We start from the raw sequence: 17,708 nt of genomic DNA, 5'->3' as shown, positions 1-17,708 counted from the left end.
GTAAGTCAGTGTCATATCACGAGTTGGCTAGGACGAACATACATGCCGTCTACCGCCTCTACGATCTTTTCCTGGACAACCTCTTGTAGCGCAGGGTCACGCTGAATACACTTCGGCAGTCGATATATCTGGCCAGCCACGAATCGCTTCACATCCTCTTCACTAGCCTGCACCTCCAGCTTCAGCCCTTCGTTAAACCAATCAACAATCTCTGGAATAAGACGCGAGGTGGCCATTAGGCGAACGTCACGTCCCGCCTGAAGATCGCGGAGTTTGGCTAGAAACTGGCGCCAAGTGCCGTCGCTGTCTCGACATTCATCCAGAGCATCGATCACAATGTGGATAGTAGAGTAATGTGCAAGTACATCTCGGAGTGCGCTGAAGACCTCATCAGGCGATGGCCTGGTTCCTCTGCCAGCATGCTTTTCGTGCAATCGTTCCACGGGCTCCACTAGCGATGGTCGAGCCTGCACCAGCTGCTTGAGGATAGCTGCCAACATCCTTGAAGTATCCTGCTCCTCCTGAGCCTTGTAGTTGCAGTACACATAAGCAACTCCATGTGAACTGCTCTGCACTGATTTCAACAGAGAGTCGATCGCGATTGCGGCTACCATGGTCTTGCCAGCTCCCGGGATTCCTGGGCAGAAGAGGATTGCTCGGGGTTCACTAAGCCATGTGGCCACCTGAGGCGCATCTAGAAACCATTGGCCTGTTCCCTCCTGTCTGCGCTTTATAATGTCGGATTGTTGTGCGGGGTAATCTGTGGGAGAGATCCATTCTAGAATCCTGCGGTGCTTCGTGGCGTCTTGATCTTGCCGAATCTCGTCTACGCCCGACTGGATAACAGGTACGTGCATTCGAATGAAGTTGGTATCGTCTTTGATAGCTTGAGAGACTTTGCTTGAATATGTAAGCGATATCGCTCTAGCGTGCTAGTAGGGAAGCTTACAAATGATCCATCTGCAACGCGATCTCTACAAGCGACTTCAAATGCTCTATTCGATCCAATATGCCCGCAACCTCCTCCTTCTTAAACCCCCACACTAGGGCTTCACCAACCTTCTGTAATCGTCTTCCATCTGTTATCTTACTCTGTAGTGTTTCTAGAGCCTGCTTGAACTGATCGATGGGTCCGTTCTTGATCGCAAGATCTTGGACGGCAAGATGCCATGACTGCCTGAAATCTCCGTTTTCAACATGATCCTTCAGCCTGTAAAGCAGGCTGTGAAGATTCGAAATTTCGATAGCGCACTGTGTGCGGCCTTTGGGGGCATCTTTGACGTCGTTTAGATACACAAGGACCTTGGCCGAGAGCTGGAGAACAGCGATGATGCTGGCTGTAACGCTGAGAGGATCCATGTCGGGAAATCGATACAGGTGGTAGATTAGTAGGGAGGAGAGGCGGAAGAGAGGACGACGACATTGTCCAGGCGGAGGAGCTGGAGCGGGAGCGTTAGGCTGAGGGATTGCGACTGCAACAAGGCTGGACAGCTCGTCGTGCTGCGCCGCACCTTATCGATAACGCCAAACTGTCATTGCCTCAGCGCTTCTCCACTAGTTAACTCGGCGACTGGCATTATGTCAGCACTGCTGATTGGTGCATCTAATACAGTGGTACCAGATCGTGTGGCGATCGCGTAAGAATTAGTTCATAGGCTAGCCCAACAACTGGCGAGCAAGTCGGGGTGACTCTATTAGATCTCTAGACGTATATAGAAGCTAAACACACATTGCGACGGATGAAAATGATGGTGGTGGCCTTATAAACGATGAGACTCACTATTGAGATGAAGCACGTGTCTTCGCATATCTGAAGGGAAAGTGTCTACACGACTGTAATTTTTGTATTGATGGGGATGCATCGACTCAGAATTAACCCTACTATATATCTGGGTAGGTCACTATGATTTTTACGATTGTTGCAGGCTATGATGTTGCTGCAAAGTCAAAGTACCTGTAATTTTGTCCGTTACGGCGGTTGTTCCGTTACAAAGGGATGTACGTTATTCTATTCTTGGAACGTGTTTCCTGCTTTTTACAGACTGATTTTACAGCTTCTGTCCCGTTGCACCAGTTGTTCCGCTACAACAGGATGTACGTTAATTAGTAATTTTAATTTTAATTTCTACTGAAAAAAATAGCCAGCACAGTATTAAACACGACAGAAAACCTAACGCAACTCTACCTATGCGCAGAAACCATCTCTTGGTTGGTCTGGTTTTACAGGACTACACCAAAACCCCTTGTGTTGTTGTTTGCCATCCGAGGTTTTTTTTGTGAATCTGACTATTCCCCCCTGATCACCGTCAACAGGAGTCAAAGCTGTTTCTCCGTCTATAAATTCAGATTGTAGTTTCTTTTCCAACTCCATGCGACCAAGACTCAAGACATGCTGCCACTTTCCCCACCCTTTGCTCGCTATAGCAACTTCGATTGACTTCCTTCCACAAAAGAAAAAACTCTCCCAGCCACGGTAGGTAGAGAATTTGCCATAACCACCACTGTCGTTCAACAACAAAGAGTTGCCAATGAACAGAGGGGCTGGTAGATCCCCCATTTCAAATGGTTCAAAGATAAGAAACATACCCTGGTTTTCTAAAGCTACATCTCCTGTCCTAGAGATTGCTAGGAAACGAGGAATCTGTTCCTTCTCGAGATTCAACTGTTCTTGCACGGTGTCAAGCATAAAACTCCTTCGCTGGAGATAGATCTCATCTGATGTTATCTTGTGGACATAGTCCCTCTTTGTTGTGAAGTTGTGATAATCATCCCTATTTGGTTCTATCCTGTAAAGGTGGTACAATGACTCGTCCTTTTGCTCGTCCAGGGTTGCCACCCATAATCGATTCGTGGCGCTGCAGAATGCATGAGCTAAAATGTACCCCTTGAGTTCATGCTCTGGATTCAAGGTTAATTCCTCGCGGTCGGCAATAGAGGGGCTAGGCAGCATCTTAAATTCTCTGTCTTTGTTCTCATAGATCAGCCACTGCTCACTCATCCCAAGCAGCTTTCCGACCGAATGAGCCTCGAACAGCCAATCTCTGCTCTTCACGGAAGGCTTCCCGATCTTATAGCCATCATGTGTTCTGTAACAGCAAAGAATATTACCATTGGAAATGCTGAGAAAGAAATGGTTATTGTAGGTGATTATTGACGTGAAAGTGCACTGTTCCCACCCAAACACCCTCCTCTCTTCCAGAATATACAAAACTCGGCCTGATGGTATACCCTCATCTTCTATATTTAGTTCAGACCCGTTGATAACATATGCTCGACCGAATTCACTATATGCCGACAGTTCAATATTTTGTCCAGATGTATGGCCAGAAATACCAGTCGTACGTTCATTATGGTCGACTTCTTCTTCTCCATCGCTACTACTGATGGGCGTGTAGCAATCTTCTTCTCCATCGCTACTACTGATGGGCGTGTAGCAATCTTCTTCAGATTCAGAGCTGCAATCATGAGAATTGTCTGGAATTTCATGTTTCGCCATAACGAGTGCGGAATGGTGCTGTCAAGAAATTGCTAGCAGCAAGTTTTGGATTGTAACTTATAGGAGTAGCAGTACTTAGTCCTAATTTTGCATTAGAGGCTCCATTGTTTATATAGCTGGTTTCAGCACAGAGCAGGTCTGACAAGAACAAAGTAGGACTAGTGTCATAGTAATACATGTAAGCATTCCATGTGTATGTGCTAGAATATTCTCACAGTAAGCATGCCAAACCTCGGAACGGTGGGTCGTATGTCTTACAACGCAACCACTACATGGACTGCAACCTATTGCGAGCTTAATTTCAACTATTCAGGCTAGGCTGCTCAAAGAACAAATCCCAAAGGTTCACATAGTTGGAGCAGAAGTAGAGTGTGTTGTTTCGAAACGATAGACTGCCGTTGGAGAACCAGACAAAAGTACCCACCATACTGAATGGTATTATGATTTTTTCGAGTGCGAAAAGAAAACGATTAACACTAGCAATAAACATATCTACAAATAGTTATGATGAACTCCTATCAGCAAATTGGTGTGACAGAATGATTCATGCATATGCATTGCTCAGCATGTGGCGGACAGAGCGTTAAGATTACTGGACACCAAGCAGACCGGGCAATCTTATTGTCGGTCAAATTGCTGCCGCATGGGCTGGCAACTCTGTAGACACTGTTCAAGGGTTGCGCGAAGACTATATCTATGTATCAAATATTACGATAGGTGTTGCTGGTGGACTTCCTTTCACACGTTTGCGCCGCAGTAACCCCCTTACTGAGCCCATTGAGGTTGCGGAACTAGTTACTCTATTTGTACCTGCACACCGCCTGAGTAATGTTGTAAAGTATTCCACCAAGAGTAGCAAAGCGCACAACTTTCAACTCTTTGTAACGATCGGCATTCTGCCACACTTCTCTATCATCTATTGCCCAGCGTGGGTTGTCGATGCTCAAGTATTTCATGCCCTAGCCAAGTAATCTAGGTCCTACTTAACTTCTCTCGCACGGCTTTTGCTACTGATCGATGCTGTGCGGGGCGGCTTCAAGAAAATGGAACAATGTCTGTATTGAATTGATAGCCTAACCTGAGTAACGTGCCCACATGAAGAAGTGGTATGACTTACAAGCGAAAGACCTGTCGTCTAAATCATGCCGGATAAAGTCGATATAGCCAGTCCAGCCACGATCAGAGGGATCTGTGCAGTTCATTCCGGTCTTATCAAGGTAGGGTTGCTAGATAGTGCAATCAAGTGCAGTGGGTACTGCTTGAACGTATTATACGCAAAACATGTCGTGTCTTTAAGTCCCCATCGGAGGTCTCGTCTAGTTTCCGCATAAGATACGACATAAGGTGCTGAGAAGCGGAAACTGCAGGTGGACGATTTTTTGCGCATGTATCAGTTGTCTGCATCCGCAATCTTCCTTTTTTGCACAAAAATCATCTTTACGCCGCTATCATCTCAATTATTTGAGGAGATGCCAGTGTTATGATTCCAGGCAACCAGTGATCATTGAGTGCCCAATGGGCATCAAGACTCCAGTATGCGCAAAGAAAGCTGCATCCGGATACGGCTTCATTAGACTTTGCCTGTGTAACTACGCGGATTTGGGTAAAACATTCGGATATTGCAAATATCACTCGTTAGTTAGTCACTTACTAAGAAACTTCGATGTAACCCCACTGTTAAGACTTGAGTTCTACCTTCGTGTCCCTGATTTTTGCTCTATGATAACATCCTACTATACTATGTAGAACTTCAGCACCACTATCACGAGTTGATATTTGCAGTATTGACAAAGATGTTTTAGTGACGCTGCTAGGAATTGCATAGTTCTAGAGTGGGATGTTCTACGAAAGAAACGTATTGCTTGAATATTCTGAGTGGTGGGCTGTTCTATCCACAAAGGGAGACCAGCTACAGCGCTGACCATCACCGGCGCTAGTGTTAGCACAACAGAAGTACCGGAAGTTTGACTGGCCTGAACAACAACAATGCGTTCGATGTCATCATCATGATCACTTAAATGGCCATAAGCTTTAAGGCAGAGTTTAGTCACCCACTGCACGCACCATTCAAAGCTCTATCGAGCCCGCTCAACGATCCAACAAAATCCAAGACCGTCCTCCCCGTTGACTCTCAGCTTTCTATTCAAGCGGCCGCTCTGCACAGGAAACATGGGATTTTTTATTGACGGCAAGGACTGCATGGTACTTCCCCTCCAAAGTTATATACAGCATCTTTGGTCTTCAGAAACTCTAACGATAGCCTCTATCCAGATTTCAGAATGGGTCTTACTATGGCTAGCTTATACATTCGTCATTGCACGCGTCTACACACGCCTCTTTCAACTTCGGCAGCGGCTCGACTACTCTGACTACCTGCTCATCGCGTCGGCTCTTGATGCCTTGGGGCTGATTATCTGCGATACGCTCACATTCCAGATGGGGGTTATGGACGAATACCATACATCAGAGAAGTTGTCTAAGGTGGGTACAGAGCGCCTCAACAACCTAGTCTTGCTTCCCCAGTCTGAGTACTTTTCTAGATCTCGTTCGCTTCCAATTACTTCTACGATTTTGGGCTAGGCCTTCCAAAGCTCAGTATGATGGCCTTCTATTGGGCTTATCTTGATTATGGACGTAAGCCTAAGCTGCGTAAATTGCTTTGGGGCACCACTGCTTTCGTCATCATCTGCTACCTTACTACGCTTTTCGATGATACTTTCTTTTGTGGTCACGACGTCTCAGTTCAGTGGTCCCAAAAACAAGGAGCATGCTCTGTTTTTTATGCTCGAGAGCCCTTTATCCTGAACTTTTCACTCGGATTGGCCTGCTATCTGGCTATCTACTTCTTTCCGGTAGTTCTGATATTCGATGGAATGCTACAGGCGTCTAAGGGAATCAAATTCACACTTGCCCTTGGGCTGCTACCGATAGGCGCCGGGGTGATACGATTTATCTGCCTGAATGTTGAGACTGGCCAGGAGAATCTTGTCTGTAAGTAGGCGTAGTCGTGGAGCCTGACGGACTTGTGAACCACAGAAGCTAATGTGTGTCCTCTGTAGATATCCTTAGCATGCTGGAGCTCGCCTTGGCCATTATCGTTGCCTGCCTTCCCGGACTCAAGCCACTTTTTGAAAATCTTCAAAGCAGTATTAGGGACCGACATAGATTCTTGACGGTATAACAGAACGGTTTTCACTCTATGCAGCATTCCTGTTTAAGAACGTGAGAGAGGTGGGATTATTGCCTGAGATTGGCGTAAAAGTCGCCGCTAAATATGAAAGCGACACAACTTCGCTCCCTAAAGCATCCTTCTCATCAGGATTAAAGGCTCAAGTTGGTTAATGGTATCACGTTAAATATTGATGTTGGTTTGTGGAGTAGGCCCACATATAAAATGGCGTCCCGAAGACACCAGGTGAGGAAGTAGACTTGGGAACAATAGAATGAAAGTTCCCAAGAGTTATGTTGAAGGTTCGGAAGAGATGTTCTGGTATATATAACAGGAGCGAGCAACATGACTTGTATTGCAGTGCTCTAGTGTGTTCCCTAGTCTGAAATACCGACTGCTATCAGCAAATAGCTAGTTACTCAGCTATCGAACCCGATTATATACAAGAGGCAAAGTAAATTAGACTACAATTGCATGAACATGAACGCGAATTGTTGTGTAACTGAAAGGTAGGTGAGACATGGAAAGTCTACATTGTTACCAAAGAAGTAGGCACCTGGATATGTGGATCATCACCTATGTCGATGCGACTTCATTTTGCCGCTGCACTTCTAACATCGGATTGCAACGGTTGCGCCGTGCCGCAAGAAGGCAAGGGCGTTACATGTTTTATGGCCCTTGCCCTAGGATATGTGGCGTGGCTATGGATACGCTGCTTGTACGGAAACAGCCGGGAAGCGATGACTAATTTTTGCCGCAGCCTGCCAATCAGCCACCGAGACCCTTGTCGCCTGGTCTTGCGCACAAGCCCATTTGAGAAGGGTAAGCTGCTGACTGGCAGACGCGCCACTGCGGCACGGTCCTTATCTCGGCTGCGCTAAGATGGATCCCCCAAAATGCTTACGGGAGTGTTGTGACTGAGGTCTTAGCCTGCTACGTAGTAGATGTCTGACTGCTAAAACCCTACGATTGCAGTTATGCGGCGATACTATTCTACGATGCAAGACTTTGAGTTCCCTATGACAGGCAAATCGCGCGATGCAATTAATGTTCGTCTTCGAAAACAGTCATGCTGTCTTGCTAACGCTATTCTCCAAGAATGTATTAGAGGGTCGGGCTGATCTTGGTGATAGCTCACACGTGCATTCTTAACCCAACTTCTATGGATGGTGAGACTAAAGCAGCAACAATATGAACGTGGCTCTCAGAATGATCTGGGTCCAGAAATTAGATTCCCTATAGAACTGTTTAAGATTGCGAAGCAACACCTCAGGAACGAGTGATGTGACGTGTTCAGGTACCCTCGGGGAATAATTTTGGAACGTTTTCATTCACTTTTGTCTGCTCAGCAATAAGTGGGTCAGCACAAGCGAAGTGTTGTCATACATTCAGGCAAAAGCGTTGACGGTGCACGGCATAAACAAATCGTAAGCAAGAAGACCAGAGACATATGATACATGAGGGTCCCTCACTGAGTCTGCCCTTGGCTTCCTGCACTTGCTCTCGAACATGTGGTGTCAGGCACTTACTGCGATCTTGGTGCTAACAGTCAACTGGGCCAATGCTCACTCTTGGGTCGAGCAACTCTCCAACATCGGCCCTAATGGCTCGTATGTTTGTAGTTTTGGCTATCCGCGAGCGTTTGTAGACAAATCTGCCGATGGCAGCTTCGACCAGGAGGCCAACGAATGGCTCCTACCCCCAGCACGAGATCCACCCTTCATCAACAAAACAGACCTACTTTGCCACCCTTCTCAACGCACCCTAAACCAGGCAAGCAATTTTCCACGTCTCCAGACTAAACCAAGTAGCATGATTGCCATACGTTACGCTGAAAATGGTCATGTCACTGTACCTGGCGGCGGAATTGATCTTGTGGGGAAACCAGAGAAGGGTGGCACGGTATTTGTGTTTGGCACAAAGCAGCCACGCCCTGAGGAGACGCTTCAGAATGTATTACATTGGACACATGATGGCAAAGGCGGTGACAGACGCGGCAGGCTACTGACCGCTCAGAACTTCGACGATGACAGGTGCTACCAGCTTAGGAATGACCGCACAACCTTGAGCGAAGCCCGTCGGTTGCAGACACCAAACCCAAAGCCTGGACAGCCGGGTTCAGACCACGAACTTTTCTGCGAGACTGATGTGAGGCTGCCAGATGATGTCACTGTCGGCCAGCCCTATACTCTCTATTGGGTGTGGCAATGGCCCACAGCGCCTCAGCAAGAGCCTGGGCCTCTTCATGGGCAGGACGAATATTACACGTCTTGTATTGACGTGGATATCGTGACTGACCTGTGTCTGGGCCTAAATGGAGTCCTGCTAAAGGACCAGGATCCTATGACCACCGCCGTGCCGAATTTCAAGTCTCGCACTGCGCTAACAGCCGACCCATTAGCATTGTCTTCCCAAACAGGCTTCGGGCAACCTGCTGAGACTAGCAATTAGTTTCCTGTCATCGGCCAGGCCGCCATAGTCCTACCTAGGCTATCTTTCACATAGTTTTCTTTTTAGTTTTTAGCCTTAGTTTACCTGTTACGTGACTGAATAGAGAGTATAATGCAGTTAATTGTAGTCTTGTAATGTGCGTCCAACCGAAACGGAACAACCTCTGTAACTAGCAGAACAAACAACAGGTAATTACTTTACTTTTGTCCTAACTAAAATGTTTTTACGCACAATACTCGAAATCTCGCCAAGTTACTAGTTAGTCTAGTTAAAAATTATAGCTATCTGTGAGTATAAAGTAATTACTCCTCTAGATAGAAAAATACGAAGCTTTTGCTACCTTCGTAGTTAGACCTCTTTACAGAACACCTTTTCCTGCCGCGCAAGAGAAACGCGCTAGTGGAGCCTCAATACAACACATTTATTGCCCAGAACAGTAAGACCGCAAGCGTTAGAGATGTTGCAGCGATGCCTGGCTGCCCCAAGGGTAACGCGGCTCAGCACAGAGGGAATCTCATACATACAACAGCGTATCAATAGATGAGAATGCGAAGACACTCACTGGCAACAATTACGGCGAGAAGAGCTTCTGAGACGACTAGAGCGCATAGCTGTTTTAGTTGGCTGCAAGTCATTAATTGTCTATAACTTAAGAAGCGCATACTTTAGCCGGAGAACATTAGGAGCCTTCACCGGATCGATACTTGGCCCTTAGTTGAGCCGCTATCGGTGTTGACACGCCACGCTGAGCCACATGCCTGGCAACCGCAAGCATCTAGCCGCGCCGCCTTGGCATATTGTAAGTCGCCGACTGTCACGTGAGAGTCTTAGGGCTTTCTCGCACGAGTCAGCTGCTTACAACTAAGCCGCTTCTGTGCAGCAGGGATGTGAGCTGCCCGAGGTGACGGCGTCATGTAGGCCTGTAGCTTGTTGTTGTGTTGTGAAGGCAGCAAGAACGCTATAATAAAGACGATCAACGAAGTGGAAGAAGGGAGTTCAAAGCGTATATTTTGAGATCCTCTTAGCCATATAGCTGTGGTTGGCGTTGTGAAGACAGAAAGTAGTATTGGTGTTCCGCTACGGCGGTTGTTCCGTTATGAATGGATGTAACTACGTTAGTTGCCACGATATAGTTACACTATTCGGATCCAGATACTGCTAATGTAGTATAATTACTGCACCTTTTTGGGCACGTGACGGTCTAGGTGAAGCTGAGCCGGATACCGTCACATTAGTGTACTATTTGTCACGGCGCCAGCTGGAGTAGCCAAGCCCTGACGATTCTGATTGGCTGCTGACAGAATCCGGGTGTGGCCCAAGCACCCGGATTCTGCAAAACCGCTGCAGCGCAGTTCTGTGGCTCCTTGAGCTACGTCCTGTCTACTATTCCCACTACCTGTAGTGCGAACCTGTCTGATACGTCTGTAGCAATAGAACCTATACCTGTGCCTATCTCCCTGTCCCTGAGCTATACCGTGACATTACGTAGCTCCTTCCCATAGGCACGCGTATTACACCGCCATGAACCGTCCTGAGCCCCCTTCCTTCCCAGAGACTCCAGAGGAGCTCACCGCCAGCGTTGCAGCGCATCCAGGGGAATGGCTGATGTATCTGCGCAACACTGCCCAGTACACCCAGAAACTAGAAGAGACACGTACCGCCTCTCAGGAACATGAGCAGTCTCTCCGGATCCAGGTCAAGGAGAGAGAGGCTGTCATCCAGTATCAGAAGGAACAGCTAGCGGCCGACCAGAAACAGATCACCCAACTCGAGATTGAGAAGACGCAGCTCGCCACTGCAGCTACACCTGCGGTAGTAACGCCCCCCACTGCCACCTTGTCCCCTCCCGCCCCCGTTGCCTTTACTAAGGCCGCCGCAGACGACTCAGCGGGACCGCCTGCGCCTGCTACTCCCCCAAGTTCCCGAACTCCCAGCCTCAGTGAGAGAATACCTGACCCAAAGGAATTTGATGGAACTCGAAGCGACCTACACCGGTTTATCCAACAGATCTACGGTAAGATGAACGCGAACGCTGATCGATTCCCACTAGCTACTGGCCGTATGCTTTACGTAGCAGGACGGCTTACTGGAAAGGCGTACGCGCTAATGCTGCCCAAAATTCAATATGGAATCCCCCAGTTCGGTGATTACCCGCAGATGCTGGAGTATTTGGAAAGAGCGTTTGGCGACCCCGATCGAACCCAGAACGCCCAGAATCGGCTCTTCCAATGGAAGCAGAAGAACCTAGATTTTACCGCCTACCTGTCCGAGTTTCAGCGCCTAGCCTTGGAAGCCGAGATGCCAGAGAGTGCGCTGGTTCCGCTGCTGTTCCAGGGCATCTCCCGAGAGCTTCAAGACATGCTCCTCCATAGCCCGGCCCCGTCGAACGAATACACCACCTACGTTAATCACCTTCAGACGCTTGACAATCGCTACCGCCAGCACCAGCAACAGGTCAACCGAGTCCGAGGAACACCGCCCACCAAGGCCCATGGATATACTGTTAGGGAGCCCACCAGCCGCCCGTCCACTCCCCGCTCTGCGCCCGTCCCCGCTACCGTCCCAGCTGACCCCATGGACCTAAGCTCTCAAAGGCACTTCATCGTGGGTGGCAGACGAGAGAGGAACGAGTGCTTCCGCTGCGGATCGCCTCATCACCGAGTCAGGGACTGCCCACACCCTGACAACCGCCCGGCCATGCAAGCCCGCTCCAGCAACTTGGAATACACCGTCAGCCCTACACGCCGCAGAGCTCCCACACCCCCCCGAGGTCGTCGAACCACTCCCCCCGGCTCGCCCGCTAACTATCGCCGCGCCAGCCCCCGAAGCAGCCCTGATCAGTCGGTAAATGGAGTGAGCCTGAACTGAGTCGCGTCCAGGCTCCCCTTGTGCGCAACCAGGATCGACGCCGCCTGGTCCGTATTTCTACTGCGTCCGCCAAGGGACTTTCAGTGCACGAGGAGAGTGAGCTGAGGTCTAACCTGATGATACTGCCTATTACCCTGAAGGCGGGGAAAGAGACGATACCCACCTACGCTATGACTGACACTGGAGCTGAAGGGAAAGGCTTTGTAGACCTGAGTTGGGCTAGAAGCCGAGGGCTACCCCTGCAGGAACTGAAGCGGCCGATTCGACTAGAGGTGTTCGACGGCCGGGAAGCTGAGACTGGGTCAATTACCCATTACCTGCAAACTACTATGGAGGTGGGCGACCACCAAGAGACTATTAGCCTGTTAGCCACACAGCTGGCGCACTACCCTGTTATCCTAGGAATGCCCTGGATGAAGCTCCACGACCCCCGTGTAGGGTTCGCGAGCCATACTTTTACATTTTGCAGTGAGTACTGCCAGAAGCACTGCAACCTCCCTAACCGCCCAACGCGGATCCCTGCCCTACACGATGTGCCGGAGAAGGCACGCCCCTCTTCCGTACCAGACCGACCAGAGAGGCTCCATCACTTGGATATCGCAAAGGTGTCTCTGCAAGCTTGCGCAGCGTACGCTCGGAGGAAATACCAGATCTTTGAAGTATCAATTGAGCAGATTGACGAACTCTTAGCGGGCACCAACCCCCCCGCTCCTGCTGATCCTGTAGACCTGAAGACCCGCCTCCCTGAGGAGCTCTGGGAGTTCGCGGACGTATTCTCGCCCAAAGAAGCTGAGAAACTCCCCCCACACCGCACTCACGACCACGATATCCGCCTGCTGGAGGGCAAGAACCCCCCCTTTGGCCCGCTGTACCCGATGTCCCGCGAGGAGCTTGTAGCCTTACGGGAGTGGCTCGAGGAAAACCTGCGCAAGGGGTTTATCCGTCCAAGCTCCTCCCCCGCTGCGTCTCCTGTCCTATTTGTCAAGAAGCCTGATGGAGGACTCCGCTTCTGTGTAGACTACCGCGGTCTGAATAATATCTCTGTCAAGGACCGGTACCCTCTTCCGCTCATCAAGGAAAGCCTGAATAACTTAAAGGGCATGAGGTATTTCTCAAAAATCGACATTGTTGCGGCCTTTAACAACGTGCGCATCAAGAAGGGTCAGGAGTACCTTACTGCGTTCCGGACCAGATTCGGCCTGTACGAGTCCCTGGTGATGCCGTTCGGCCTAACTGGGGCCCCTGCCACATTCCAAAGATTTATCAATGACACCCTGCGAGAGTACCTCGACGTCTTCTGCACCGCATACCTGGATGATATCCTGATCTACAGCCGCACCCGACGTGACCATGAGAACCACCTAAGGAAGGTCCTGACGGCCCTGCGCGGGGCCGGCCTATACGCCCAGATAAAGAAGTGCGAGTTCTTCAAGACAGAAACCACCTTCCTTGGGGTAATTGTAGGAAGGGAGGGTATCCGAATGGACCCTAGAAAGGTCGAGACCATCCAGAACTGGCCAACACCTACCTGCCTGACTGACGTACAAGCGTTTATTGGGTTTAGCAACTTCTACCGCCGATTTGTCCGTGACTTCTCAAAGATCATAGCGCCTATGGTGGGGTTAACGAAGAAGGGAGTCAAGTTCTACTGGAGCGCCGCCTGTGAGGAAGCTTTTAACCGCCTGAAATCTGCATTCACAAAAGCACCAGTTCTAGCTCCGTTCGACTGGGATAGGGAGATTGTCCTAGAGACCGACGCGTCAGACTATGTAGCAGCTGGAGTGCTGTCACAGTACGGGGACGACGGAGTCCTAAGGCCAGTGGCATTTTTCTCCAAGAAGCATTCAGTCACGGAGTGTAATTACGAGATCTATGACAAGGAGCTGTTAGCGATTATCCGCTGCTTTGAGGAGTGGAGACCCGAGCTAGAAGGCACAGCGTCTCCAATCAAGGTAATTACTGACCACCGCAACCTAGAGTACTTTGCAACAACCAAGTTGCTAAACAGGCGACAAGCCCGCTGGGCTGAATTCCTTTCCCGTTTTAATTTCAAGATTGTGTACCGACCAGGGAAGTTAGGAGCAAAACCTGACGCCCTGACCAGGAGGTCAGGTGACCTGCCTAAGGAGGGGGATGAACGCCTCGAGCACCAGAGCCAGGTGATACTGAAAAAAGAGAACTTCGAACCAGACGTCCTACGAGAGGGTACCCAAGAAGCTTACCTCAGTCCCCCCCTAGAGGTTCCCGCCGCCAGCTCGGACGACACCCAACCCACCTCGGGGGAAACCACTCTAAGGAAGAGCGTCCGCTTTAGCGACGGCGACATGCTACGCCTACTCCCCATACGCCAACCTGCCCGCCCGATACTGCCGCCTGTAAGGACTGCACCGTTGCTTCCGCCCCAAATCCAATCCCTATTTGACGATGGATACCAGACAGACCCTGAACTCTCGTCAATCCTGTCCGCACTTCGTGATAATGCCCGACGGCATAAGAAGATCACGCTCGCGGAATGTGTGGAACGGGACGGATACCTGTATTACCGCGACCGTCTGTATGTCCCTGAGTGCCCGGAGCTACACGCCGAACTACTACGCATGTACCATGAGAGCCCCGTCGCGGGGCACATGGGAAGAGCCCGCACGTACGAGTCCCTGTCCCGGGAATACTACTGGCCTGGCATGTTGGATTACGTTGAACGCTGGATCCAGAACTGCCACTCCTGTAAGCGAACGACCGCGTCCCGAGAGGCCAAGCAGGGAGTACTAAAACCTCTGCCAATTCCCCAGCGAGCTTGGCAGGATGTATCAATGGATTTTATCACGCACCTACCAGAGAGCCAGGGATACGATGCCATTCTTGTGATCGTAGACCGTCTCACTAAGATGAGACACTTTATTGCCTGCCACGGAACCTGCGATGCAGAGGAAGTATCAAGACTGTTCACTAAACACGTTTGGAAACTACACGGTCTGCCCCAGACTATCGTATCTGACCGAGGACCTCAGTTCGTGTCCGAATTCTGGAACCATTTGACCCGACGCCTGGGGATCAAGTCCCTTCTATCCACCGCATACCACCCTGAGACTGATGGCCAGACTGAACGAGCGAACTCGTTCTTAGAGCAGTATTTACGCAGCCATGTATCATACCTGCAGGACGACTGGTCCACCTGGTTACCCCTAGCGGAGTTTGCCGCGAACAACGCTATTAACGAGAGCACCCAGACTACGCCATTCCTCGCGAACTACGGCTATCACCCAAGACTAGGGTTTGAGCCAGCCCCAACCCGAGACCGACCCGCTGCTCACGATGCGGAGGAACTCGCCCAGAAGATGAACGCTGTCCACGAATACCTGCGATCAGAAATCTGCTTGGCGCAGGCCCGTCATGAAAAGTATGCTAACCGGAAGAGACAGCCCGCCCGCCGTTTCCTCGTGAACGATACGGTGTGGTTAGACGCGAGAAATATCAGGACTACCCGCCCCCAGAAGAAGCTAGACTGGAAGCTTCTAGGGCCGTTTAGGGTTGCTGAGGTTATCAGTCCGTACGCCTACCGGCTAGAACTACCCGCGTCGATGAAGATCCATCCTATCTTCCATGTGAATCTGCTAAGACCTGCCGCCTGTAACCCCCTACCTGGACAGCGCCAGGAGCCTCCTCCTCCTGTTGAGATCGATGGAATAGAGGAATGGGAGGTAGAAGATATACTAGATTCCCGCCTGGACCGCCGCGGCCGAGGAGGCCGTCCACGCCTGAAGTACCTGGTGAAGTGGGCTGGCTACGACGAACCAACTGAGGTCCCTGCCAGCCACCTAGAGAATGCCCAAGAGATTGTTAGCAATTACCACCGTCGCTACCCAGCTAAGCCCAAGTAAGCGCGTCGACGGAGCTCCGCCTAGAGGGGAGGGTACTGTCACGGCGCCAGCTGGAGTAGCCAAGCCCTGACGATTCTGATTGGCTGCTGACAGAATCCGGGTGTGGCCCAAGCACCCGGATTCTGCAAAACCGCTGCAGCGCAGTTCTGTGGCTCCTTGAGCTACGTCCTGTCTACTATTCCCACTACCTGTAGTGCGAACCTGTCTGATACGTCTGTAGCAATAGAACCTATACCTGTGCCTATCTCCCTGTCCCTGAGCTATACCGTGACACTATTAGTGGTCCGCGCGTGCAACAGGTCACCTAATACAACACCTTTTACTCAGAAAATTAAGAAATTCTATGATGCAAGAACCTAAACATCAACTTTCATGATTTAGTATATTAGAGAAGAGTCTAACAACTATGAGGGCTCTAGCGCATTGTTTATTCCATAATATAACTAAGTAAATATACCTAGTAAAAGAGCTAACTACAGCAGAAAATTAGCTATTACCTAGCTTAGCTGGCGGCTAGTCTAGCTAGAGGCTAGGCAGCATGTTACGAACCTGAGGAAGGGACACAGCGCAAGATATGGAAAGAAGGAAGGAAGCAGCCCATGTCAAGACCTCTTTCATTGACCATGGCCAGACAGCCAATGACGCAAGCGCGGACCCCACGTTCCACACGCTTGGCGGAACGCCACCATGGAACAAGTCACGTGTGTTCCACATGTTCCGCATTGTTGCACATGTTCCACGCGCGGAACATCGTGAACAAGTGTGGAACATATGGAACATACAGGTATATAGGAATAGGCATCGAACCCTTATGGCTCGATGTGTTCAACTTAAGTTTTGAGTACAAGTACAATACAGACATTATACTTGCAGAGATACTGTTCATATCACCCTGTTGCTTCATCCGCGAAAACCAACCCAAGAAGAGTCTTAACACCGGAAGTCTTATATTACTTCTACTTAGGATTCATACTCTTAACACAGCACAGCCTTCTATTAAGCCTGCAAGTAGCCAGCAGACGGTAAGCAATAGCCAGGTAATAGCCAGTCGAATAACAAGAATCTAGCAACTAACCAACAGTGAACAGCCAACAAAGCAGCAGCTGCAGCTGGGGAGGAGTGACAGCAGCTGCAGGTAGGCAGGGCTAGGAGAAGAGTAAAATAGGGACAACTGTGAGGCAGAAGGCTCCACAGGGCGAAGGAGATAGTAGCTGAGTAGGCCTGAGGGGCCTAGGCCTTACAGACTTCCTCCTGCTAATAATGCTGCTTAACATTAGTATAGACCATATTTATTCTATAATAGATGACAAATACTAACCTTAACTTTGTCCATTGTAACAAACTGGTAGGTCAGCGCCTTTAGCTTCTGACCAGGTGCAATGGCTTCCTTGTAGCGTGTAAACATGGGTATCCGTCCCTCGGTCTGAGGCAAACGTGGTACTATCACGGCAGCCGCAGCTTGGCCAACATTGAATACTGCATGATCGTTCCAGGTCGTATTCGCAGACTATAAAACCACCAGGGCAATATCGTGCTAGTATTCCACTATAGAGGAAGAAGGGTGTAAGTATTTGTAGTATGTTGAGATTCATATTGAATAGTAAGTAGATGAGGAGAAGAAGTAGGGCTAGAGAATTTAAACCCAAATACTTATATACTTGGTCACTAAGGTCCGTCCCTGCGTGCCGAAAAACCCTATGTGCCGAAAACGACCAATCGGATCGCAAGGACCATGGACTTCCCTCTAAACGTCGCGATCCGATTGGTCATTTTCGGCACATAGGGTTTTTCGGCACGCAGGGACGGACCTTAGATAGAGTTTATAAGTAGTTTAACTATAACTGGT

At 49.6% G+C, this 17,708-nt stretch overlaps 4 protein-coding genes across 4 annotated transcripts; 2 read left to right on the top strand and 2 right to left on the bottom strand.

Annotated features, from left to right (window-relative positions):
• Window positions 1-11: 11 nt before the first annotated feature.
• On the bottom strand, window positions 12-1,359 carry SETTUDRAFT_110964 (uncharacterized protein; the record flags this gene model as incomplete). The annotated part of the gene is made up of 2 exons (XM_008028303.1): window positions 12-924; window positions 950-1,359. 2 exons carry the CDS (start codon window positions 1,357-1,359, stop codon window positions 12-14), a joined length of 1,323 nt encoding a protein of 440 aa, XP_008026494.1.
• Window positions 1,360-1,532: 173 nt separating this feature from the next.
• Window positions 1,533-2,950, bottom strand: SETTUDRAFT_28885 (uncharacterized protein; the record flags this gene model as incomplete). Its single annotated transcript, XM_008028193.1, has 2 exons — window positions 1,533-1,570; window positions 2,587-2,950. The coding sequence occupies 2 exons, from the start codon at window positions 2,948-2,950 to the stop codon at window positions 1,533-1,535; spliced, it is 402 nt and encodes a 133-aa protein (XP_008026384.1).
• A 2,715-nt stretch (window positions 2,951-5,665) lies between these two features.
• Window positions 5,666-6,986, top strand: SETTUDRAFT_151705 (uncharacterized protein; the record flags this gene model as incomplete). Its single annotated transcript, XM_008028302.1, has 4 exons — window positions 5,666-5,698; window positions 5,768-5,977; window positions 6,037-6,487; window positions 6,556-6,986. The coding sequence occupies 4 exons, from the start codon at window positions 5,666-5,668 to the stop codon at window positions 6,675-6,677; spliced, it is 816 nt and encodes a 271-aa protein (XP_008026493.1). The 3' UTR covers window positions 6,678-6,986.
• A 1,188-nt stretch (window positions 6,987-8,174) lies between these two features.
• On the top strand, window positions 8,175-9,116 carry SETTUDRAFT_110937 (uncharacterized protein; the record flags this gene model as incomplete). Its single annotated transcript, XM_008028301.1, has 1 exon — window positions 8,175-9,116. One exon carries the CDS (start codon window positions 8,175-8,177, stop codon window positions 9,114-9,116), a length of 942 nt encoding a protein of 313 aa, XP_008026492.1.
• Window positions 9,117-17,708: the final 8,592 nt, after the last annotated feature.

The sequence above is a fragment of the Exserohilum turcica genome (assembly GCF_000359705.1).
Source record: "Exserohilum turcica Et28A unplaced genomic scaffold SETTUscaffold_23, whole genome shotgun sequence".
Lineage (NCBI taxonomy): Eukaryota > Fungi > Ascomycota > Dothideomycetes > Pleosporales > Pleosporaceae > Exserohilum > Exserohilum turcicum.
This window is presented reverse-complemented; position numbering and strand designations above follow the sequence as displayed.